The following is a 24,382-nucleotide window of genomic DNA, read 5'->3' on the forward strand; positions in this document are numbered from 1 at the left end:
ACCAGACCACAGACCTGAGCTCAGGGCAGCAGAGAGGCAGCCCCCACAAGAAGGCTCCTGGGGACGGGGAATTGCCAGGGACTCTCAACCCCAAACACATGAGCCTGCCCCACACCAGAGCCCCAAACTGCACTGCCGGGCCCAGAGCTGTGCAGAGCCCCCGGGCTGCACAGCCAAGGGACAGCGAGTGCAGTGCCCTTTGCAGACAGGCCGAGATCCCCGGTGCTCTCCAGGCAGTGCCACGCAGAGCCGGTGGGTGTCAGCACAGCAGGGGGGCTCTGCTCCCAAGGCTGGGGGAGCAGCAGGGTGGGACGCACCCCACAGAACCAGCAGCAGGTTTTCCCCACTTTTCTGCAGACAAAAGCTTTGTATTCCTTTTCTGGCCAGGCGTGCCATGGAGCAGCTTCAGCTCTAAATCCTCAGCACTAGATTAATCCGTGGCTTTTCTCTTCTTACCCGTTAATTTACCTCCCGCGAGCCTCTGCTCTGCAGTGCGGGACGATGGATCACAGCTTGGGACCAGCCCAGCCCCAGCAGCTGCTGGGGCACACACACAGCAGCCCAACCTGTGCTTCTCCCAGCTCTGCTGTCCCAGGAGCTGCTGGAGAGGGGGCCCTGGGTCCAGAAGGGAAAGACATAAGGATAAAAACCTGACTGTGCTGCCCTGTGTGGGATGAGGGGCTTGGAGGTGCCAGACCAAGGACTCCCACCTACAGAGTCAGTGCCCACAGGAGGGCAAAGACAGCACCAGAGGGGATGCCCACCCTGCAGACAGACTCACTGAAACAGCCGGGACCTAGTGAAGAAAAATCAACTGTTGGCTTTAATTATTGCATACGTGTTCGTCTCTAGGGCTAGGAAAATCTCAACTGGTAAATATACATTTCATCAGAATGCCCTTGGCTGAAATACACCATTAGCACATTCTTCAAAGTTACAACAAAAGTCTTAGAAATGTTAAAAAGGGATTTTTTTTTTCCTTTACTAAAATAAAGGAGTGCACTCCCCACCCCGACAAGGCGCTAGGACGGACAGACGGGAACTCTTGGCTGTGCAAAGCAGAGCGTTGATTACAGTAACAGAAAGAGGTCGGGACAGGAGTGGGGAGCCTGCATAGCGCTCGGCGAGCGGCGGGGCGGCAGCGGTCAGGTCAGCATGTCCCAGAGGCAGCAGCAGCAGAGCGCGGTCCAGCACGCCGTCAGGCAGGCGCTCTCGCCCGTGTCGTCCCTCCGCCGCTCCTCCACGACGTACACTGCGGGCACAGAGGGGCTGTGAGCACAGAGCGGCGCCACCGCCGGCGCGACACGCAGAGAGGGACAGGAACCCTGTGCAGGAGGTGGCAGCTGCCCCAGCTGCTGGCACGGCTGCAGCCTGTCTGCCTGTCCCGTCAGACCGGCACTGCTCAGCCCCCTCGAAGGAGCAGCTGGTCCCCAACACCGCTCCAGCCCTACCGCACACAGAACTGCCTCCGTGCCCAGGGTGACAGGGCAGGCACTCCTCCTGACAGGGGCCAGTCCTTGTTCCAGCTCTGTGTCCCTCCTGCCCAGCTCTGTCAGCTCAGCACCCGAGGCACAGGCTAGGAGGTGGCAGTGCAGGGACACCCCCCTGGCCGAGGGGCAGGCGCCCAAACGCTCCAGGTATCGCCGCAGGAGCAGAAACCACCTCAGCCCAGAGGCTGCTGGGATTTAGTGCACACTGCCAGCTGCCTGCGCACACGGGAGGGAGCCCCAGGTTTGGGAGGAGCTCTCCAGACAGGGTCTCCTACTTGCTCTTTGTGCCAGCTCCTGAGGCCCATCAGGACAGGGGAGCAGTTTGTCTTTGGTTCCTCCTCGCTGAGCCCAGGCTGTCACACCCAGAGCTGCACCAGTCTGAGGGCAGGCAGGTGACTGTCCTTCCTGACAGCTTTCTTGGCTCTGATTGCTGTGGTCTGTGTGGGAAACGTGCCCTCACACAGGAGTCCAAGCCAGGCAGGCAGCTAGTGCTGCACACATGGTGCTGGCGGGCAGAAGCCTGGGACACAGCCCATGGCCCCGGCCTGGCTCTCCCATGGGCTTGCTCTGTGCCCGGGAAATCCTTCCCCAGTGACTCCTTCAGCTCTGCAGAGCGAAGGGCAGAGGATGATGCGCTCCAGCTTACACGATGCCACAACCCTGGCCCCAACAACTGAGGCAGAGACGGGGAATCCAGTACCCCCCAAATGTCTGCCTGGGGACAGCCTGTGCCCGAGCCTCAGGCAGATTCCCTCTCATCAAGGGGAATGAAAGAGAAGAGGCTCCCTCGGCCCAGGCACGGCCCAGCCCCAGGGGAGCCCCTGCACGGCACTGCTGTCCCCAATCCCTCTGACCAGGTCACAGTGCCTGCAGCCCTTGCTCCAGGAATGTCAGGATGGAGGCACCCTTCTCTCTTCAGCCCCAAGAGGAGGTGGCAGAACTGTGACAGGCTGTGCTGGAGCAGGAGAGGTGCCATGCACTCTCCTCCCTCAGGAGCTGCTGTCCCTGCCCACCCCTGCAGAGCCTTGGCTGGCACCTCCCAGCAGGAGCAGAGCAGAACCTGATGGAAACCCGGCTGCCCGTGCTGCTGCCGGGGAGGCTGCACGACCTCCTGTCCCCCGGAGAGCGCCGTGCCCAGCGCCAGCCCCTGCCACACCCACAAGGAGTGCAGGACAAGGTCCATGGCTTGTGAGCCCGGCACCCTGGCTGCCTCCTCCATCCCCCTGAAAGGGTGGACCACAGACCCATCCCATCCTATTCCAAGGGGATATGGCACATGGCAGACGGGACTTTGGTCAGGCCCCTCCCTCCTCCCTGCACTCAAAGGCAGGCCTGGAAGACTTGCAAAGAGAAGATGGAGGCTTGGAGCCCTGACCTTCCACAGCAGCGTGTCAGCAGCTCTGCCCCCTGCCTATTCTCCAAGGAGAGGTGACCCAGGGCCTTGGTCTGGGCTGTATTTACCTTGTGGAGCCAGGAGCTCTAAACAAGCAGCTCTTTGGTGTGTTTGCTTGCTCTAAGAAGGTCCTGCTGCAATGAGTGGAGACAAAACACACACCAAATGCTCCCAGAGTCCTGCGTAAGACGGTGACATCCCTGTGCTGGAGCCCTGACAGCCCTGCCTTCCAACCAGCTCTCAGGTTCAAGCTGTCCCACCTCTGAGCCAGGGGGAGCTGGATTGCTGCTGCCATACCCAAAACTGAGGGCCTCAGTGCCCTGAGACATCCAGATCCACTCGGCAGAAGGAGGCTGCCCTTTGCCACTTAAAATCAGCTGTCCAGGACTGCAAGGAGTGCTTGCCTGAAGTATTTATGATTAATCCATTAGAAGTTTTAAGCTACAGCCAAGTGTCAGGGACAGCCGACAAACCATGTCCAAAGTGCTGTTATGAAACACTTGCTGAAATGTTGAAGGAAATGGCTTTCCCCAGCTTGGGCCTGTGCAGAGGGAGCCAGGCCTCAGCTGGCTCGTGTTGGATGCTGCCCCTCTGCACAAGGGAGTCACAGTGTCCACGGGCATCACCCCTGTCCCTGTCCCTGCCAGCCCCCAGGCACTGCTGCCATGGCTCGTGCTGGAAGGGGCTGCCCAGAGCTGGACAAAGGACAGGCATAGCTGCTCACTAACAGCTGGGGCAGGACAAGGGACAGCAGCCATGTCAAGGCCTTTCCAGGACTCACCGTGGGTTTGGGGGGAGCCCTTCTGTTAGAAACAGTGAAACAGCCCTCATGTTTATTCCCTCTTCTTCTTTCTTTTGCTAAAAGCTGGAAGCCATTTAAACCAACAGCACACTGTGGCAAAAGCACCTTTCTGCAGAAACCCTCTGAAAAAGCTGTGGTTTTCACCCACGGCAGGCAGCTGTGGTATTTCAACAAACCCACTCACCTTCCAAGTTCAATGAATGCCCCGAAGACACCACCTGAAACACACACTGGAGAGGCTGCTGCCTTCCCCTGCAGAGCTCCTCTCCAAGGAGAGCAAGTCTCAAGGGCAGCTCTGCCACTGCTGCAGTCTGAGTGTGCACACCATCAACACTGGAACCTTCACACTTGGAGAGCATCTGGGCAACGCTCTGGAGAGGGACAGCCACCCCTCCTCACTGTCTGTGAAGCTTGCTTTGAGCACATCAATGCTTCAGGAGTTGCAGCTTTGTTGCTGTCACCACACAAACTGCCAGAGAGATTTTAACCACAGACACACAGCATTAAACAGCTTTTCTGATCTGGGCGTGGGGCTTGCAGAGGACAGGGGAGGAGCAGGACAGCTGAAGGGTGCTCAGCTGTTCAGCTACAGCTACCAAAGCACGCAAGCTGAAAGCCAGCTCCAAGACAGGCTGGATGAACTGCTCCCAGCCCAGCCTCTCACCAGCCTGGAGATCCCCTACAGCAATCTGCTCATTTTGGACACCTGACCATTGGCTTCAGGGCACTAACAGGGTGACACAAGTACCTGAGGACACCAAGAGCATGTGGTAGCAGCTTCACCCACTCCTCCCAGCCCATGCAGTAGTGCTGTACAAACAGTGTCAAGTCCCCAAACACCATATCCAAACCCAATGCAAAATCTCCCAATGAAGGGAATTGTGGCTTTTGTGAGATTCCTCAGTGTCTGAGTGCCTCCAAGGTGAAGCCACCCAGTTTTCTATGGTGATCCTTATTGGGGACCTCATCAGCTGCTTTGTGCCTCTCTTTTGGACAAGGCTGGGCTCTCCAACCACCTCCTACAGCACAAAGGGTCCTTGTCATTATGGACAGAAGCCTGGTGGTCCCAAAAAGAAGAGAAACAAGGGTGATTTCTCTTGGAGGCACTAGACAGCACCCAGTTCTGGGCTCCATTTTTGATGGTTTCATTGTTTTTGCTAAAACAGGATGGGAGAAGGTATAAACCGAGAGACCCTCCCAGCTCCTAATCAGCCTTCAAGAGCGTAGGGCACAATGAATCATGCTTACCCTGAAAACGGTATCAGTCCCTGTAATCACACAGCAGTGGCCTGCACAAACCAGTGCAAATAACTCCCACTTTGTTTTTAAAACAAATACTACAATACCTTCTTATTTCATGTACAGTCTGCTTTATCTTGAGCATATACATTTTGTTTCTTCTCACACCTAATTGATACGTTAATCATTAGCTCCATGAAGGAATGAGCTGTACTTTTCACCCGGTTTGGCATCAACTAAAATCGTGACCTTAAGACTCCAATGCCCCTCACTGCAGTGCTTTCCTGGGTCTACAAGGATTGCAGTACCAGGGCTCGGATGCCAGAGTCAGTGCATCCTCTCCCAGGATCCAGACACAGACATCACTGCCAAGGTACCACCTCACCTGCACGGGGGTGGTGACGGTGCCCGAGAGCCCCTGGGCTCCACAAGCTCTGCCAGGAGTCCTGCACAGCCCAGGGGCCAGGCCTTGCCTGGGTGTCTCAGGTATGCCAGGAATGACATCCAGGCACACAGAGGCAGCAAGGGGCAGGCTCAGCACCTGGGCAGCAGGAGGTGGAGAGCACAGCCCACCCTCTTAAGGCAGGAGGGCCCAAATCCCAGAGCTCTGAAGTTTACTGTCCTTTGCCCAGCTGTGTGCCAGCACAGACCCCTCAGCTGCACTCCTGGCTATGAGGCAAGGCCTGGGGCACACGAGAGGAAGCAGCAGTGGGTAATTTACCAACCACTGCTTCTGCAGCCCCAAAATCCCTCCTGTGCTATCAGAATGGCTGTTTGCCATGGGAACAGCTGGTCAGAGCAGGAGTATTACTTAATACCAGAGTCTCATCTGGGAGGGAGTGCACAGCAGAGAAGGGACCCATAAGCCTCTTCCCACTTGTCAATTAAGTGGGTTTTATCACAAGCCCCTTCTGCACCAACAGCTTTGTTTTCTCTTCAGCAAGCAAGAAATCTTGCTCACCAGCTCTTAGAATGATTTTGTGCTGTCTGCAGCAGATTGCTAAGTCAGGTCAGCCTGTGCATCTGCTTTTACCTTCAAACCATTCTCACCCAGGTCCTTGGAAAGTTTTTCTCTTCAGGATGGAGGCCAGAGAAAGGAAAGTCAGCACAAGTGTATCCAAGGGATGCAGAAGTGACAGCAACAGGAAATCAAATGTCCCTGAGCCCCTCTTGGGGGTGCACAGTCTGGTCTGCACACCCACAGCTGCAGGAGGAAGGGCCACCCAGCCATGAGCTCCCAGCCATCCACTTCTCCTGAGATAAACCCCTCACAGGTAGCAAGTACAGAGGAAGGGATTGCAAGACTGGGGAACAGGGACTACACTTTAATATGAGTTGCCACCAAGGCTGCTTTCTGCACGAGGCCTCCAGGGCACAGATGAGATCTAACTCCCTTGGTAAGGAAGGCATTTAATTGTTCTTTCTCCTCTCTGAGGGTATTTGCTCATGCCTAACAGCTTCAGGCCTGTTATTTCCCAGCCCCCCAACTCCTTCCTGCCCAGAGGCTTTCACTGTGTGCTCAGTCTCTACCGACACCACACTCAGATTTCAGGAAATACCTCAGTACACTCCTGAAACAGATACCAGAGCCAGATGGAAATTCAATAGCCCACTTCCAAGCAAAAATCTTCCAAAGCTGCAAAATGCTCAGAACGAGTTTCCCAACTCCCAGCTCCAAACACAAATGGCTGCTGCCAGAGTGACCTGAGCAGAAAGCAAATGTCACAGAATAAAAATACCACAGAACACAGGCAGTTCCACCTGCAAAACCCCTCTGCCACCAGACAGCCACTGCTGACCCAGCCCAGATTTCAGCCTGGGCTCAAGCAGAAACAACTGATCTACAATTACTCTGACCGGGTATCAGACCTCTCCTCTTCCATGGCCATATGCCTGGGTTCAGCAGGTTTGGAAAATTCCTGCCCTTGTGTTCCTGTAAGGCTGAGCAGCTCTGACGCTCACCCCAGAGAGCTGTTCCAGCTTTCAGGAAGCTGAGCAGGCCACACATTTCAGGGAAATCACTGTACAGGCGAGCCAAGTGAGCACTTCCCAGAGCCAACCCGGCCATGGGCAGAGCTGTTCCCCTCTCACACACCAGGCACGGGTTAGGGCTCAGCAGAAACCAGGCAGAAGATTTTCCTGCAGCTGAGCTCAGGGCTGGAATTGTATTGTTTCCTCACCTGAACACACAGGGATGGGATTAAGAGATCTTGGAGATACTGGAAGTGATACTAATCAGCATTTCTGGTCTATCAATGTGCCTGGGAAGGGTTCAACCTCTCTAGAAAGCACAGGCATTCCTTACAGGAGTCAGCACACTTTCTATAGAGTACTCAGGTCTCAGCAGGATGTCAGCAGGCATCAGCCAGCTCTCCAAAGCACAAAACCCCCAGCACACAGGCTACAAAGTGTACAGGAGACAGGTCATATGAGAAACAAACTTTCCCTCAGCTCAAATGTACAATAATTCAGGGCTCCAGACCCTCCAGCCCGCTTCTAGACTACAACAGATGAGAGACATCTCCCAAAATGACCGATTATGAAAACTTCCTCTAACATTTTTTTAAATCAGTAAAATCTTAATTTACTGTTAAGGCAAGGTGTTTTTGACCTAGTCAGCTGCAGGGCTAAAAACAGCACAGTCCTCAGCCTGTGTCAGTGCTTACACTGAAAATCAGCATCAGCCCCAGAGTTAAACAAGACCTGGCTTGGAAGGATTTACACAGCACAAACTTCATCTTAAAAGGGTTTAGCAAGTGTGCTCTGGGTGACTGACAGGAGGAGGGACAAAGGCCAGTCTAAAGCAAAAGGGAACCAGTGAGATGCTCCTTGTGCAGTCCCACAGGGCCACGTCCCCCAGTCTGTGCAGTGCTGGGAAAAGGCTGTGCACAATTTGCTCCTCACCCAGCCTGGTGCCAGCTGACAAGGACTGGAACAGCAGCCTCATTTAAATCAGCCCACGCTGGAGCCAGCCTTGGCCTCCCGAGACCAGTTTGTCTGAAGCGTGATTTCAGATACTGGACCTGAAATGGGAATAATTTTCTTTGCATCAGGTTTTTATCAGATTTCTGCCTCCTTGGGGGTGAGAAGCACTGAAGGTGAGCTGAGACAGCAGCCTCAGGACTGCACTGTTTGCCAGCCAACAGCCCCTGCTGTTTGTGCAGCCAGGGACAGAGGGAGGGATGATACAGCAGTCCTGGAGGAGAGAATGCTCGGTTTTAAAGCACACTAAAGAATAAGAAGCAGATAAGAGGACAACTGCCAAGTAAGATTAAATTTTTTTTTTGGCAGGACTCCAGCATCGGGAGTTGCAGCTCCTGAAGGTACAGGAACAGTTAAACTAAATGCTCTGACAGACTACTTAGAAAGGGTCAGCAGACAGAGAAAGGCTGTCCTTCAGATGAAGCCCTGCTGGGGAAGGCTCAGCTCCACATGGTTTGGGAAGCAAGGGGTAACCACTGAAAGGCACTGGAGAGCCTCACGATTCCAATCCCCTCCTTTCCACACAGAGACAGGTAAAGAGGAAAATCCATCCAGCCCTGCAGCAGCAGGCAGTGCCTGTATCTAGGTGACCTGCTTATCCTGCAGCTGGACAAACATTAGGAGGCAGACAGCATCACCGTGACTATGACTCTTATCGCAGCCGGCTTTGCTACAAGTAATCAACTTCCAGAAATAAGATTTCCACCCTGTGTGTACAAGGGCTCAGACGCAATCCTGAGCTCTGTTTGCCTTCAGAGCCTGCTGACAGAGCCTGGTTCCCTTAGGCACAGCATGGAATACCTCATCCATTATGTTGGCACGTATCAGTGGAGAGCAGGGGTAGAAATAAAACTGCTCAAATTGCTAGCATCAGCTTCTGCTTTTAGAATTAGTATGTCACTTTGTACTTTGGCTCATTCCACTACTTTTTAAAGCATACCTTTATCAGCTGCATTACATTTCACCTCTAATTTACATAGACAAGAAAGTACCAGCTGACCAGTCAGCAGTTACTGTGGTTTCCTTACACCAGCTGGTAACAAATAATGAAAATACTGGTGGGGAAATGTCTTCTGAAACAAGGTATTTTCTTCCTCTTAAGCAAGCCCCTTCTCTAAAGAAGAACCTGCTCCCTACACAATGCTGCACACAGGAACCACATTGCCAAAGCTGTGTGTTTCCCAGTTTTGTTCTAGGGCAGGCACATCAGGTACAGGCACTGTGGGGCACATCTGCCCTGTTCCAGGAACTCTCACCTCCATGGACTTTGTGTGGACAGACACGCAGCCAGCCCTCAGCCTTTGCAGCAGGAAAACTGCAGACAGGGATCAGCACGTCAGCTCCCAGAGCTAGGAAGCTGAATCAGACACCCTTAAGAGCAACGTCCCTCAGGCCCAGCACACGCATCACCTTCTCCAAAGGCAAGGGGCAAGCTGTTTATTGCTAATGAACAACAGCCAAGTCAGTTGCCAGCCCTAGCAAGATGGGAGACCCGGGGTTTCTTTGGAGACTTTGGTATCAGTAACCTGGTAAAGCCTAAAAGCCATCCATCCAAAAAACCAAATCCATGAGGGCTTCTGTGCCACCTCAGCCAGTCACCAGTGAGTCTCCAGCTTGCTGCTCCTTTATGTGGAGAAAAAACATTTGCTTGAGGCCTTTCACATCCTGAGGTAGCTGGGGGGACTCTGATGTGGTGCAAGCTTGTCCTCCATCCCCTCTGGGAGAAGGGGCCAAGGAACACTGGGATCAGCTGCAGTCTCCCTGTCCCACAGTTCCCTATGGAGTGGCCACATGGCAGTCATAAGGCCACCACCACTGTCTTAACACATAACCACAAGCTGATTTCTGCACTCCAGACATCCTCGTGGTTGGCTAATCCTGCACAGACAGTGCAGAGGGGAACACACGTGTTCTCCTTGTTCAGAGCTGCTCTGGACTGCAGCTTCTCCAACAGCCTTTAGGTTTGTCCCCCTATCCAATGGCATACTGAAAAGGTGGTGACATCCCTTTCTCAGCTATTTGTTGCAGAGTCACAGCTCGCTGAAGAGCAAGAATTTTCTCTTTCCTACCCTTAGCAGCACTCAGGTTAAGCTGCTTCCCTGTTGTATCTCAGATGCAGCTTTAATACAGAGAGTGAGGCATGTGATGATTTTTGACTTCTCCAAGGGCCAGGTAGACAGCCTATGTCCATTGCTACTCCTGACAGGCTACAAATTAGGATGAAACAACACCATCACCATAAAATGCTACCTTACCATCAGATTCTGAGAGCTCAACAGTAATTATCTCCATCTGTGTGATCCACTCAAGACCAAAATATGATACATAATAACTTCCATACATTAGCATTAGCACATTGCCTATGATCTACAACATAAGAGTCTGCTTTGCAGTCTGCCCACACAGTAAAATAATGTAAAGCATAGAATTTAAAGTACAGCAAATCTCCTAGTTTTCACTGTGGACACACATTTGCTCAGAAATACTGATGTACTACCTGGAGTAGCTTAATTAAATAAATTAAGTAAAGTCACGTAGGAGAGCAAAACATCCGCTCCAAAAGGAAAGCATCCACACAGTAGCTCTTCCCAGATAATTGTTTGGAAACACCACAGGAACTGACAAGCCACATGAAATCACACTGGACCAGCTAGGCTGACTGCAATGCCTTGATTAAATTTAGATGTCCATTTTTTATATTAGTAGTTCAGACACACCAACAGATTTATAAAAAATTACCTTTTTTAGAGACATTCACTCTAAACTAGACACTCCTGGGGTTCTTAAACAAAGCCCCTTTGAAAGCTCTTTTACAGGGTCAGAGCACAAAGATCAGGTTCCAGTTTGACAGACTGGCCAAAAAGGACCAAGGGGTGGGCAGGGGAAAGGGCGTTTAACAGAAGGAGAATAAAGAAAAAGAAAACTTTTGCAGACAAATGCGAACTTATAGCCCTGACTTCACTTTGCAGACATCAATAAATGTGTTTAAAATATATTTGTGCTATCCAGAGGGACCTGGACAGGCTGGAGAGGTGGGGGCATGTGAACCTCGTGAAGTTCATTTGGGCCAAGCAGAAGCTCCTGTGCCTGGGTAGGGGCAATCCCAAGCACTAACACAGGCTGGGTGAGCATGGATGGAAAGCAGCCCTGGGGAGGACTTGGCACAGGATGCCCAGAGAAGCTGTGGCTGCCCCTCTCTGGAATTGCTCAAGGTCAGGCTGGATGGGGCTTGGAGCAAATTGGGGTAGTGGAAGGTGTCCCTGCCCATGGCAGGGGGTTGGGACAGGCTGGTCTTCAAGCTCCTTCCAACTCAAACCATTCTGTAATTCTATCACTACTTTACATCTACTTCTGCAACAGCAGAGCAAATCAGAGGCTCCCAAGGTGGGTTCAGGAAGGCAGTTCAAGGACAAGACTTACCAGAAGGTTTTTGTTTTTGATTTATGGGTTAGAGTGCTGCTTCTGCAGAGCTGAAGTTGTGCTAGCTTAGGCTTAACAAAATCAAACCTCCTGCAGAACAAGCCTGGGCTCTCAGTGAGACACTCAAACACTTCACTGCTTGTTCCCTCCAATTCCTTTGCGCTGGTCCACAGGTTTGTGAGCAGAACATTCAGTGTCATCAGTTCCCTGATCCAGTTTGACAGGAGATCCCTTCGAGTTTCCAAGGCAGCAGAACTGTCTCAAAGCCACAGCCCCTGGGTCCCCTCAGCCTCTGCCCGTACATCCCTTTGTGTGGCTACAGCAAAAAAGCAACACTGGCACCAACCAAAGATGTTCAACATTGGAGACAAGGAGTTGTCTCCTGCCCAGTACTAAGAAACATCTCTTAGCCACCCCAAAAACCCCAGGGAAAACCCTTTTCACACTTCGAGTCCATGTGGTGGAAGTGGTGGGAAGCATCACCATGCTGCCTCCTCCTCCTCAAAGACAGAGCTCTCACACTGTTACAGAGGAAGTTGAACTCATGATTTGCCCTCAATTCAGTTTCTTATTCACTCACAGCAATTGCTCACGGCTAAAATTTGGGCCCTCCTGATAGACCCACACCAGACTGTTCAAAGGTGGCACTGAAGAGTCCCACCTCTCTCAGCTTCTCCTGACAGAAAGGAGGAGAAGCTCTGGTCCTTTAATCATCTTCTCTGCCTCTGCTCTGGCAATCTGAGCCTGCAGCAAGCCCCAGGAGAGCAGTGGGTGCAGGGCACACCAATGTGCCATAATGTGGGAACGTGGCACACAGATGGAGCAGCCAGCTGGCAGAGGGAAGGTGCACCATCCTCCCTCCCTTCCCCAGAAATTGGGGTTTTTCCACAGGATGATAATAACTTCAGGAAAAACCAAAATGCCCAGGAATGAGTAGATCACTTGGACAGATACTGATGGGTTCCAGAAAACCGAGGCCCATTAATTCAGTAGGAATTGCACATTTGAATATTATAAGCGATAACTGTGCAGCCTTTGGCTGAAACTTATCAACCAAGAGACAGGTGGAATGAGAGCCGTGCAAATCTAAAGCCTGTGCAACAACCTCAGCATAAGGATTCCCTCGAGGAATCAGCAGTAAGGATGCTCAGCAGTATTCTCCAACAACCAGAGGGAATTGCGGGAAACACTACAGCAAAATAAAGCATGAAAACAAGCTGTAAACAAAATGGCCACTTCAAACAAGTCTCCACCTCCTCCAAGGCCATTAGGGCCAGATGCTGCTGAGCGCTTTACTTCAAGGTCAGCGTGTTCTCACGTGAGGCAAACCCGTGTCCCTGACGGGGTGCTGCAGCTGCTCAGCCATACCTGTGTTTTTCGGCCCATCTGCGTACACGGGTCCTGGCGGTGGTGGAGGTGCGTTCTGCCATCCATACTGGGGATATCCTTGGTAGCCTGGCTGGCCTGGCTGGTAGGGCCCGGGGGGATAGCCAGGGTAGGGGCCGGGGGGGCCCCCTGGCTGCTGTGCATAGGGTGGGTACGGGGCAGTCGGGCCCGGGCCGGGGTACGGTGGAGGATTATCGTAGCTCATGTGGGATGCAGAATCTGTCCTGCAAAAGAGGGAAACAAACAGGACAACTGGTTTGCTTTTGTCTGCTCATCCACGACCGTATGAGTCCCATTTCAACTGCTCTCCAAGGGCCCCATGTTGTGTGAGAAACAGACTTCAAAATACCTACTCAAGCAGCAAATTTATTTTTAACCCTATCACAGGGGCAGGGAGGGAGTTGAAGTGATTTCTTTCAGTGACATAAGTTTAGCTGACCAGGAGTAACACGCTGCTTTCCAGTCATTCATCAGGTATTCACCCTAAGTCTTGCAGCAGCAAAGCAAAACCCTCTGCTTCCACTCACAATTAAAACACTTTTAAGAGAGATTCAGAAGAGATTATTTCCTATTTCTGTCAATAATGGAAAGGAGAATGATGGGAAAATGCAGCCTGTTCCAGGGATATTTGATAGCTTTGAGAGGAGGAGGAGTGAACACAAATGTCCATTACACTTCTGCTAATTGTTAAAGCCTCCAGACCACTCTGGAGCAAGGCTGTATGTGAATGATCTCCTGATGACACTGTACCCCAGCACGCTGTGTAGTCTTCCAGTCGTACACAACCGAATCATTAGGCAGCCACAAGAAATTAGGGCCTTGGGCTCAGCCTCATTCAAAAAGCAACATCAAAGACACCTCAGAGAGTTGATGCTCATAAAACCCATGCCATGTATTACTCATAGCACAGCCATCAGAAGACAAGACTGTCACAATACTGCAATTTTAATGAACTTCTAAGCAGCATGACTAAGCATGCTAAACCATTTCTTACATTAGGCTCCTGAAGCTTCTCCCTGTCTGGGAAACAGAAGTGTATGTTAATATCCTACAAATTCAGGAACCCTCCTGGCTGAAGCAGCTGAACCCTGCTATTTCCTTCCCCTATTACAGGGCGCAGACAGATTACCAGTTCCTCTTTGCAACACACCTCCACCCACATACCACAGGGAGAAATACCGGGAGCATCGTCTGCCTCGGCCAGGCTCGCTGCTGCTGGCTCGCAGCGGGAGAGGCTGGCCAGCAGGACCCCTTTGGACGGCAATGGGACGGGCACGAAGCCGGGCCGGGCTGTCGGCTCAGCGCGGCGCTGCCGCTCTCGGGGAGGGGCACAGGACCGCGGGCACGGGAGCCGCGGGCACGGGAGCCGCGGGCACGGGAGCCGCGGGCACGGGAGCCGCGGGCACGGGAGCCGCGGGCACGGGAGCCGCGGCCCGAAGGATTCAGCCCCGCCCGGGGGGCAGCGCGATGCGCGGGCAGGGGCCGGGCAAGGGGCTGGGCTCCGCAGACCCCGCCGCGGTCCCGGCATCGCAGCGAGCCGCTCGCTTGTCTACAGCCGCTGCTGGATCGCCTGGGAGCGCCGGCTGCCGCTCCCCGAGCACGGATCCCGAGGCTCTCGCTTGTTTACACGTTGCTGCTGCCCGAAGGTCGCCAGCACGACGGTGCCAGGTGGCACGGTGCGCGCAGCCCGGCTGGTCCCACGCAGTGCCTGCCGTCCGGGGGCTGTCCAAGGGGACAGCGAGGAGCCCTTGAGGCTCACAGGCTGCAGCTGTCACTCACCTGAAATCATCCTAGCGCTCCTCTTGGTGTGCCAGGCACAGCCACAGGATCACAAACATGCTGAGTTGGACAAAGACCATCCAGTTCAGTCCCTGGTTCTGCACAGACACCCCAACAATCCCACCCTGAGCCTGGGAGCATTGTCCAAGAGCTCCTGGAGCTCTGTGAGCCTGGGGGCTGTGACCGTTCCCTGTTCAGTGCCCCCCCCCCCCGTACCCTCTGGGGGAAGAACCCTTTCCTGATATCCAACCTAACCCTGCCCTGCCACAGCTCCAGCCGCTCCCTGGGTCCTGTCACTGGTCACAGAGTGAAGAGATCAGTGTCTGTCCCTCCTCCTCCCTTCACAAAGAAGTTGTCCCAGCTAACTGCTAAGGCAGTGCTATACCCTGCAGATGATGTCTTTTAATGGCCTTGTCAAGAGTTTTAACTGCTTAACCAAATGCCAGGGATTACAGGAATTTTATTTATGGTTTGTTTTTTTTCTCCCACTGCTAGGCCAGCCAGACCACTTAACTGCTCACTTTAAAACTGACAAGCACAACATACACTTAACTCAAGGCTCTTTAACCGCTGCACTGCAATGCAACACCCCTACCAAGTCTCTAGCAAGGAAATTCTTCCTTCAGGGAGGCAGGAGAAGGCAGGCAGCAAGCCCTACAACTCACTTCAAAGCAATCAATTAGAGAACTGGGACGTACCAGGCCACTAATGCTCATCTAACCCAGAAAACTGTCCCAAAATAACATCCAAAAGCAAGTTTCCAGGGAAGAACAAGGCCAGAGTGAGGGTGTGTGTATACCCACAGACGACTGCATGTTGCAGAGGAACCATGTGGTGCCCAGACATGGCCCAGCCAGCCCTGTGAAGCCCCTGGATTGCTCAGCCTCCCTGACTCAATGTAGAGCTGCCGTGCCTGCTCCTAGCACAGGGGGATCCTGCTGCCTGCCTTGTGGAAAAACTGTGGAAAACTGCCTCCTGCCCCATCAGGGTGACTGCAGGAGGTCACCCTCCTGAATTTAGGGGTGCACCAAACCAGGGAGGTGGCATGTGGGAATGCCCTGTTCCAGATTAAAGAGCCCCAGCCTATTGCCTGCTCTTTGGGCAGGGGACAACCTCTCCATCCATGTTCCCCTTCTCTGTTCAAGGGTGTAATTTCACAGCCTGGGTACAAATGCATGGGTTTTTATATATACACACACACAAGGCATTCAAAGGCAGCAAACAGCAGACCACGTTTTGTTCATAAACCTTTAGAACTCCCTGGGCTTAGCTTGCTTTGATGAGCACTGTCCAGCTCCAGCAGATGCACCTGGATTACTTCAGTTTTTCAAAGTCCTTCTGCCCAAGAGGATGGTCAGCTCAGCCTATCCTTTCCAGGGAAGGTCAGTCTTCCCTTCTGTCCCTTCATATGCATCAATTCATTTATTTACATTCAATATCACTGGTATTTTACTGCTGAAGCAAGGCTTAACAGATGCTGAGATTCTTCAGCTGGCTATGAACTCAAATTCAGTCAGCAAATAACAAACTCAGCCATCCAACTGCTCCCCTACCAGAGGGACTCGTGCTGGGACCACCGAGGGCTACTCTTCTCCATCAGGACCGGCCATTCACCCCCTTTGGTAGCCAAGCAGAGAGCCTGCCTGGCCTCTGTGCAAGCACCCAGCACGGGAACATGCCAGAATCCCTCTGGAGCCAGTGGAACCACCCAGGTAACAAAACAGCTCTGCAGAAAGGGCTGAGATGGGGATCGGGGTACCTGGTACAGCTCAGAAACCTCTGAAAGAGTGTGGTAAGAAGAGAGCCTGATTAAAACCACCAGAAATGGGGATGAACAAAAAAACCTGCACATCAGCAGCTCTGCAGAAATGTCTGTGAAACGGTCAGGAGGAGTTAAAAATCCAGTGGCTTGAGCAAACAGGGAAGTGGCAGCATAGGGAACAAGAAAGAACCACTCGTGCTCTTTGTTTAGCAGCTCTGTGTTAGCCACGTCAAAACAGTTTTTGAAGAGAAGGCAGGTTTGGAGTGGAGGCAGTAACTGAGATTCCATCTGCTGATATGGGAGAGGTACTGAGGGGAAAACTGGCCAGAACCTACCGACAGCTGTACAGATGCCTGGGCAGAGACAGCAGAACAACAGAACAGAGAAAAAGATGGAGACTAAGAAGAGCATATTCCACAACTGAGGGTAAAGTAACATAACTGAGATTAGGCAAGAGATAAAAGAGAGTGTCCAGCACGAACACTTTCAGCAGCCACTGGGGATTGGTCTGTGATGAGTGAGGAAACTCCTGAAGAATTCATCAAGGCGTTCAGCAAACCCAGGTGGCAGCTGTGGAACCTAAGTTCTCGGAAGGAATCTTTCCTTGTCCCCTAGTTTCAGTGCCAGTCATTGCTACGCATACCCAAATCCCTACTTGCCCTTTTGTGTGGCAACACTGAGATTTCCTTCAGTCTCATGACCTCATCCATGACTTTCCACACTTCCTAGCCCTATTTACTCACATGAGTATGTGTTTGCATGGCAGGGCTTTGAATCATGAAGCAGATACTTTTCAGAGACATACCTGAGCTCTTAGTCAAACGTATCACCAAGCTTTGCTGTGGGTTCTCACCTCAACCAGTAATTCGGTGTGAGCTGCAACTAGGACCAACCCCTGTGAGGTTGCATCAGAACTCGTACCTGTGGCTTTCCTGGTCAGCACCTCTCAGAGGCAAAGCTCAGAAGAAAGAAGGCAACCATCAGTAAAGCCCTTTGCTTTCCATGGCGCGGCAGGAGGTCCAGCAGGAAGAGCCACTACAGAGCTCAATGGTCGCTGCACAGCCTCACAAAGAGATTTCCTTGCAAACAAAGAGACTTCCTTGACTGTCACTAAGCATTTGCCCTGTCTGTTGCTGCTTAACAACAGAGAAATTGCTAATCCATCTGAAGAGAATGGCAAACCACGTGCCTATTCCTCCTCCCCACTGCATCAGTGCTTTTGCTAAGGGGCAAGTTCATTGGTACTTCATTGTTTTGTTAAGTTATATTCAAACTCCTTTGTTCCACACTGCTAAGTAAACATTATTTCCCCTACCCTAACAGCAGGGTTTCATTTTTAAACAAGCTGTTTACCTTACCCCAGCCAGAAGGCTGCAAAAGGTCTGCAAAGCAGAAGTCACTGAAGTATGGTGCTGTACAGAAAATGCACATGACCCCAGATGAGCATGTACACACACAGGTACCAACAGGCAAGAACCACCATCCTATGGGAGAATATGAGTCCCTCTACAGCTGTAACCTGGCTCTGGCTAAGGCTTAGCAAAAGGTGCAAGTACAGAACTCTAATGCTTTGCACTCACTACACACAGATATATATTTAGCTTGTCTATTTTGGCAACCAATCCTTAGAGAAACAAATGTCACCATTAGGCTTTGAAAAAACTTCTGATTGCTTCACACTTACTGCCTTGTACAAGGCCAGCAAACCAAGGCATCTGCTACAGAGCTAGAAAGTCACTGCTCCTGATCCTCCTCTTCCAGCACACTCCTGAATTTATCCTCTTTTTCCTTTTCCAGGCATCTCTCCTGAGCTGAAGACTGTCTGCTTCAACAGAGCCTGCAACATTCCTTGATTATTCTTTCCAGCCATCGCTGTGCCTTTTAGCGTCACCATTTGTCTAGGAGGAAGCAGGCAGACTCTCACTGCACAGTGCCACAGCTGTCTCCTGCTTCCCACCCCTTTCCCAGCCCACTCCCAGGGCAGCTCTTGCCATCCATCAAGCTAAAAACAGAGCTCGAGTTGCACTGTACGTCACTGCAACTGCGAGATCCTTCCAAGGGGGAATAGCTCCTGTAGAGCCTGGCACTGCACACGTACAGCTCACCACAGCGCTCGCTCACCCAAGGGACAGCACACAGCCTCCTCCTGAAAACAGCCCCAGTTTCAACCTGGGGAAGTCTCACCATCCACAAGTTGCCGCCTCTAAAACTAGCAGCAAAGGAACAGGAAGCCTAATTTAGATGGCTCTTGCCTACTTCACTTCATCAGTGCAGCCCTATGGCATAGCCTGGGGGGCTGGACAGGGAGGACTTCTGGTCAGGAGGTAACATAATGCATGAAAACAAGCAAGAATGAAGAGAATAAGGGAAAGCATGTTGGAAGAACACTTTTCTGTTAGCACAAGGGGTGCCCAAACAAAGACCCCTCGGAGCCTGCCAAGATGACCCACTTTCACCCTTTTCCCTCCTCCAAAGGCCACCTACAAGGCTGGCACTCCCAAACATCTCCTGAGGTCAGACTAATTATAGCCACCATAATTATCGTCCAAATGATGGGAGAGCAGTAGGAATCTGCTTCTACCTGTTGGCACCTTGTTACCTTGGCAAAACTGAGGAGAACACGCATAAAACCATCTGCATTTTTACACAGTAGGTGTTCACAGCTACTAACCCACCTGCAAAGAAATACCAGTCCCTATGGACAGCTGCCTGCAAGTCAGATCCTTCAAATGCAATCTCCAGTGCAGGTGAATCCATTAAATAAAGAACTGTGCATAGGGGTGAGAGGACAATCTAACCAGGGTGCTGAGACAGGGTGAAATGCCTTCTCTTGCATAGGGAACAGTGCAAGAAACAGCCCTATGAAAACAAACAGGGGATTAGTAAATTAAACAAACAAACAAACCAAAGAAAATTAGCAGTCTGGAACACAGAAGAAAACCCCCACCAAGGACCCAAAAGCAATTAGAAGATTTCAGGAATTTAAAGGCGAGAAGTTGCTTGTTTTTAGGAGAGCAGAACAAGCACTGCACCTCGTGCTGCTGTGGTCAGGAGGAATCATGTTTTGGGTATGGCAGGTATTGATTCAGCTGGTCTTTGCAGAGATGAAGATGGAGGGCAGGGTGAGAGGCCAGACCCTGAGAAGGACAACTGGGGCACCCTGATGTAACCCACCCCTTCCAATGCCTGCAGCGCTAGGAAGTAGTTTTCCAATACAGAGCTCTAATGGAAAGTACATTTAACATCAACAATCCAGCTCCTGGCAACCAGCCTAGCATTTAAATTACATTTCATATGAACAGTATCCAAATGAAAAAGAGCACAAGTGGCTTTTAAATGGCACTGGCTCCGTGTTTCCCTCTTACCAGCTTATTTGTCAGCTCCATTTAGTGATTATAAGAAAGGTATGTTAAGGATAAATTTTAAGAGATTCCATTATTGCTCAGTTTGCTTCCTGGAAAAGCTTCCTCCCTGGTTTGCCCTCCCACCTCACCAGGTAGCTCCATCAGCCTAGACTAATAGCTGAGGGGGAACAAGAGCTGCCCCCACCTTTTCTGACAAAAGCTGTTTGAAACTACTTTAATTTCCAAAATGCAGGTCTAGGCAAGAGCAAAAAGCCCAGCTTTGTTCTGTAAAAGGAAAAGCTAAAACCCTGCTCCTCTGTTCAAGCCCATTTCCTTAAGAGGTGTCCTGCATTCCAGGACACTCACAGTCCTTGGGAAGAGGGGCATTTCCTCATGTTTAGCTGAGTGGCTGTCAGGCATCTCCTGTACAAAACAACTGCTGCTGCTCATGTGGCTGAAGCCAGCAGATGAGGCAGCTCTGTGCAGTGAGCAGTGGTCTGGATGAACAAGCATTTAACCTTCCTGAGCCAGGTGTTCCCTCCTCCTGGTGTCCTCCAAGCCCTCCAGAGATCTGAAGTCTGCCCATGTGTGAAAGTGGAAAGCGCAAATGATGTTTGAGGCTGATGCTGGCGTCTCTATAAACCATCCCAGCTCCCCAGTCCCATCGCCTGCCCTGCCTTCTTGGCAAACCCATAATGGATATGCACAATTCCAGGTGATTTTGGTTTCAGAAACCAGGATTTAAACAGTGCCAAAGGGCTGTCATGCTGACAGTTTTTGCCTCAGAGGTGACATCCCTTGTGGAGCTTCACAGTCCCAGATCTCCACAGAACTCTTACCAACGCACCCTCACACCCACACAGCATTGCATGCCAGGATTTCCCCTCTTCAGACAAATTTCAGTGTCTCATCAACCGTTACCAACACACAAACCTCCTCAGAAACACTACCATCACTCAGTGCCTGCCCACTGTCTACCTCCATGTTCTGCACGGCAGAAGGAAAGTATGAAGCTGACATTGTTCCTACAACAAAAGCATTAGTGGAAAAAAACCCAAATCCAATGCCCTGCTACTGTTACTACATGAACTGCAATTTATGGGGGGGAAATTGTCCAGTTTTTCAGACATCTGATGAAAGGTTTTAGAAAACCTTTAGATGAAATATACTTTAACACCAGGAACTAACAATTACAAAGATGGAAAGCATCACTTCACAGCCCCTCAAGTGGTGTCAGTCATGGTACTTGTTGCTGACAAACCAGGTGAGACTCTGCCCAGGTACAGCAGTGCCTGGGGCAAAACACACCAAAAAGCAAAGTCCTTCACACAGAAATCATTTCAGAGAGAAGCATCAACATCTTGATTTCAGGTTTTGAATGCTTTTGCATGCACTGCTGTTGTTCAAGTCTTTGTATAATGTGTTGCCTTAGATAATTCTGGAAATACATGACAATAATTTGCTGTTAAAGTGTTGTACTGACTGTTTTAAGGTGCAACAAATATCCAAAAACCAAAAAACTCAATGAAAACATCTGATTGTCAAGTAAAACTAGACCTGCAAATAACAGTTAAAGCAAGCAGCTTTGTTAGTCTAACTGAGAACATGAAACAGTTTGACTGGCAAGAAAAATTAGTAAGCACAGATCATACATTTGTATGTTATTCAGATTTGTATGTTCTTCAGATAATACATTTGTACGTTATTCATTTCTGGCAACATTCCAGCAGTGGAACAGCACCAGGCTTTCAGGAAAACTTCTCCAGCTCTGAAACACTGGTGGATGAAGTGGGAGATACCACCCAGAGCACAGTGATTTTCCAGCACCTCAAGCAGCTATGTTGCTGTGTGCAGACAGAAATACAGGCATTTTCTGCAGCTGAGATCTCATCACTCAGAAAGAGAGTTCCATGATAGGCTGGAAAATGGAATGAGACTGAGATTTCTCCACTCTCCTCCATGTTTTCTCACTTTTTCTGCTTTTCCCTATCTTTCATGTGGCTCTAACATGATGCTTTACTTTGCCTGTAGGGCATATGCAAAAATCCTCTTTAATGTCTGCTTGTCACGGGCCACTCCCAGATTCTGCCAGTGGTCACCAAGCCAAGAAAGCCTTTGCCTTACCCTGTCAGGGGCTGAAAACCTTCCACATATCAAGGGACTGCCCCCAATAGCTGTAAGACCAAACAATGCCTCAAGAATACATTATAATCCCAGTGTGAAAATCTCTCTCTCTGGCATTTAAGTGACAGAAACAGCAGCTTTTGTTCAGCATAAGGAATACAACAGACTAGATACTTCCAAGGAGGTCCATTCCCCAAAGCTTCTGCAGTCCCAGCCAGCTGTGGGCAGGCACCGGAGCACAGCACTGCTCCCTCCCGGGACAGGGTGGTGATGGCAATTCCACACGAGGGGATCCCAGCTGGGAAGAGCTCCCAGGATACAGCTGTGAGGGTAGCCCAGCATTTGCCTGCCCCTCAGCAGGGCTTCGAGGCCAAGCACTTCACCAGGAATGCTGGGGCAGGCAGCCTCTCCCACGCTGGGCTGAGCAGGCTCAGAGACTCCCGGGCTGCCTGTGGGAAGGCAGGCAGGATGCCAGGCCTGGCAATACTGACAGTCCGCTTGAATGACTCGGGTCCTTCCTATCTTCCCCTATTCCCAGAAATGACGGTGCTATTTTCTACTCATTGAGCCATGGGGTTTGAGGTCAGCAGCAGGAAGTTGAGAAAGGCAGGATACGCAACCCAGAGAGTAGAAAATATCAATACTGACAGCAGAGAATGAGTGAACCTGCCCATTCAAGGCTCCGGCGCCCACGAGAAGTTTTCAGGGAGCCCTGACAAACTTCCAGCCCTGCCACAGAGAGATCACAAACAGGGGACAGGAGAAATGCAGACCTGTTTCTTGAACATCCAGTTACACAAACTTGCTCTGCCCTCGGAGGAAAAAAAAAAAAATAAATCAGGTAACATAATAATCTGATCCTGCACAGAAGTACCCCAGCACAGGCAGCTCCTCTGTTTAGGGCACACAAAGCCCTCCAGGTACTTCTCTGTCATCCCAGTGCTATGTTACGAGCAGGAACATCTCTGCTTACACTCACTGAACGCCTCTGGTTTTCTCAGCAGCAAACCACTGCCAGTTTTAAATGCAGCATGGCCCTGGGGGACACAGGGCAGCAGAAGAGCAGAGCCCTCTGCTCTGACACCAGGGCACCGCCTCGCAGGGTCTGCTCAGACACACAGAGCCCCCACCCGTGTCAGAGCCACTCCTTTACAGGACAGTCTCCTCTTCGACCTCTGCTGCAAGGACACCCACCAGCCTCTGCAGATTATCAGTTACAGCTCTCACACCCTTCGGGGAATGACAAATCAGTATCTAACAAAGATGGCCTTTACAGCATGTGAATAAGGGGAAGAGGGTAGCAGACTTTGTGCTGCAGAAGTTCCTGTGCTTGGTAAAACCACTATTCTGCGCAGCAGGAGATTATTATCTAACATGCACATTAATCTCTGGCTGTCCCCAAAAAGCACTGAAATACGATCAGAAAAATTTATAAAGTCTCAGTGTTTTAAGCCTCCTCCTCAGTCTACCTGATATAGTAATGTTATTATTATCATCATCAAAAATTTCTAGGAAGAGTCTCTTATTATTTAAGCAACTGATGAGAAATACCCCATTGCTAGCACAGCAGCTCTTCCCACACCTTGTATCCTATCACTGTATTTACACAGCACAAGGAGAAGGCAGCTGCTCAGCACAGTCATTATAACTCACCCACACTCACTACCTTACCCAGACTTACCCTATTTACAATCAGGTTGTTCACACACGTCTCGTAGTAGAGGCATGAAAAGCAAAAAGCACCTCTTTTTTTCCTTTCAGCTAAAGCTAAACACGAAGCTGGGATGAGTGGGGCAGATCCTGGCACTAGCCTGGACAGAGAGGGGCTGCCCACTGCCGTCAGAAGAGGTGGCACATCCCTGCGGCAGAGACAGGAGACGAGTCCTTTCCTCCCCTCATTCTCCTATTTCACCGTGACATTTAATTATCCAAATGAGGTGTCCTCAGCTATAGCAACAGAAAACATAAATCCAGGACAACCATAATAGCTGTAAAACAGACGATATAGCACTCTTATTTTTACTCCGAGTGCTGCCATACCTCTTGCCCTACACTAAATAAGCCTGAGCATCAGTACCACCCGTGCCCACCCGCCTGGGCGCCCGCCCTGGGCTCACGCACAGCCTCAGCCGGGCAGCGCCGCGTTCCCCGCGGACAGGGCAGCGCTGCGAGCCGCGGCCCCGCTCCGCCGCGCCAGCCGGGAGCCGTCTGGGGCAGCTCTCGGACAAAACCGGTGCTGGCAGGCAGGGCGGCACCCCGGGCAGCGGGCCCTCCTGCCGCGACCCCTCCGGAGCGCTGTCCGCAGGGCGGGCGCGCACCGCGGGCCCCCAGGGAGGGGACGGGTCCGGCGCTTCACCCCGGGGAGCCTTCCTCCTCCTCCTCCTCCTCCTCAGTCCTGCGCGGCCCCGCTCCCCCACCCGCCGCAGCTCCCACCCGAGCCGAGCCGAGCCGAGCCGAGCGCGGCCCGGGCCCCCGGCCCCTCACGGCGCCCCGCTACCTGCGCCCTGCGCGTCTCGCGCCGCCGCCCGCACCTGCTGCGCACCCCGCGGCACGGTGACGTCACGGCAGACAGGCCACGCCCCCTGAGCGAACGGATACGTCACGACATGCACCGCCCTAAAGGGGCGTGGTCACTATGGGGGCGTGGCCGGTGGGCTCGAC

General features: G+C 51.6%; 1 protein-coding gene across 3 annotated transcripts; it reads right to left on the bottom strand.

Annotated features, from left to right (window-relative positions):
* Positions 1-795: 795 nt before the first annotated feature.
* CYSTM1 (cysteine rich transmembrane module containing 1) lies at positions 796-24,382 on the bottom strand. 3 transcript variants are annotated; one of them, XM_038150146.1, is made up of 3 exons: positions 24,253-24,382; positions 12,695-12,936; positions 796-1,252 (listed from the first exon to the last, which is right to left on the bottom strand). In XM_038150146.1, the coding sequence occupies exons 2-3, from the start codon at positions 12,915-12,917 to the stop codon at positions 1,146-1,148; spliced, it is 330 nt and encodes a 109-aa protein (XP_038006074.1). In that variant the 5' UTR covers positions 12,918-12,936; positions 24,253-24,382; the 3' UTR covers positions 796-1,145. The 3 variants fall into 3 exon arrangements, with proteins under 3 accessions (XP_038006074.1, XP_038006073.1, XP_038006075.1); XM_038150145.1 differs by having other exon boundaries at positions 24,219-24,365; XM_038150147.1 differs by lacking the exon at positions 24,253-24,382 and adding an exon at positions 23,403-24,053.

Source organism: Motacilla alba, chromosome 13, assembly GCF_015832195.1.
Source record: "Motacilla alba alba isolate MOTALB_02 chromosome 13, Motacilla_alba_V1.0_pri, whole genome shotgun sequence".
Taxonomy (NCBI): Eukaryota; Metazoa; Chordata; class Aves; order Passeriformes; family Motacillidae; genus Motacilla; species Motacilla alba.